The sequence below is a fragment of the Rhea americana genome, unplaced genomic scaffold (assembly GCF_003343005.1).
Source record: "Rhea americana isolate MKP2758 unplaced genomic scaffold, rheAme1 scaffold_240, whole genome shotgun sequence".
Lineage (NCBI taxonomy): Eukaryota > Metazoa > Chordata > Aves > Rheiformes > Rheidae > Rhea > Rhea americana.
The window spans coordinates 556,721-557,798 of NW_028186358.1; the positions used below are offsets into that span (position 1 = coordinate 556,721).

The following is a 1,078-nucleotide window of genomic DNA, read 5'->3' on the forward strand; positions in this document are numbered from 1 at the left end:
CGCAGGTGGTATCACCCTCCTCGCCCGGGGAGCCCCGAGAAGCGACTCACGCTCCGCCAGCATCGCCATCTTGGGGGCTTCCCTCTCCCCCGTCCGCCGGCCGCCGCCGCCGCGCTCCGCGGGGGCCTTCGTTGAGCTCGGGCGCAGACAAAGGTGTCCGGGGCGGAGCCCGCTTAAAAGGCAACGACGCAGCCGGGCGCCGTCGCCAGCTGTGGGGAAAGAGAGGATGTTGACCATGGACCGGTTGGAAAAGATTTTTTAAAAACTACGTAGCTTGACGAATGTCGGCCTTTCCCGCGCGTCTCACGGAGCGTAGCAGACAGGCGCCGCCGCGGGCAGCTGAAGCGCTCGCACGTGGCGGAGGCGGTAACGCGAGGCGGGGCCGTGTGGGGCGGGGGAGCGTCTCCGCAGGCGGAGCGCGCTGTGAGGGGAGGAGGGGGAGGCGAGTTGTTTCTCGTCTCGCCTGAAATGCGGCGCCCAAAACGCGGCGCGGAGGTGGCTGCTGAGCTCAGCAGAGCACTGGAATTCCGCGTTTCAGCGTTGTGTTCTCTAACCTCCATGTGCCCTGTGGGGGAGTGCCCCTTGATTAAGGGGTTTTGCATTCTGTGTTCACGCCGCAGATCGATGCTGTCTTTTGCCTCTGCTGAATCAATGCTGATTTTCTTCAAACTGTCTTTCTGTTTTGTTCATGTTGTTCTGAATTCCAGACCTATCCTTGGCAGTGTCTTTGCTGTCTCTTTCCTAGCTTGGAGTCACCTGTGAACGCAGTAAGTGYACTCTGTACCGTAAGTCAGGTCACTGATGAAAATACTGAATATTGAATATGATTTGTTCTTGGCAAGTCTATAACTTTACAAATACTCTGTTGATTTACTTCAGCTCCTGCTAAACTGACTGCTCTGACTGCCCCAGTTCCTCTTTTCCTGCTTCCTCTTTAAAGAAGGGTATCAGCTTGGCCCTTTCCTAGTCTACTAATCTCACATCCAGCGTCTACACGTTCTCACAATACATGCTTTCACCTGATAGTTTTGTCAGTTTTCTAAGTATTTTCAGGTCTCATTCTTCAGGCTTGACTGAT

General features: G+C 55.4%; 1 protein-coding gene across 2 annotated transcripts in view; it reads right to left on the reverse strand.

Annotated features, from left to right (window-relative positions):
* Positions 1-129, reverse strand: part of PINX1 (PIN2 (TERF1) interacting telomerase inhibitor 1) — a 65,801-nt gene extending 65,672 nt beyond the window's left edge. For both annotated transcript variants that reach the window (XM_085306507.1, XM_085306506.1), the window contains exon 1: positions 51-129. In XM_085306507.1, coding sequence (XP_085162633.1) covers positions 51-69 — 19 coding nt within the window. In that variant the 5' untranslated portion in view covers positions 70-129. The remainder of the gene's footprint in view (positions 1-50) is intronic.
* Positions 130-1,078: the final 949 nt, after the last annotated feature.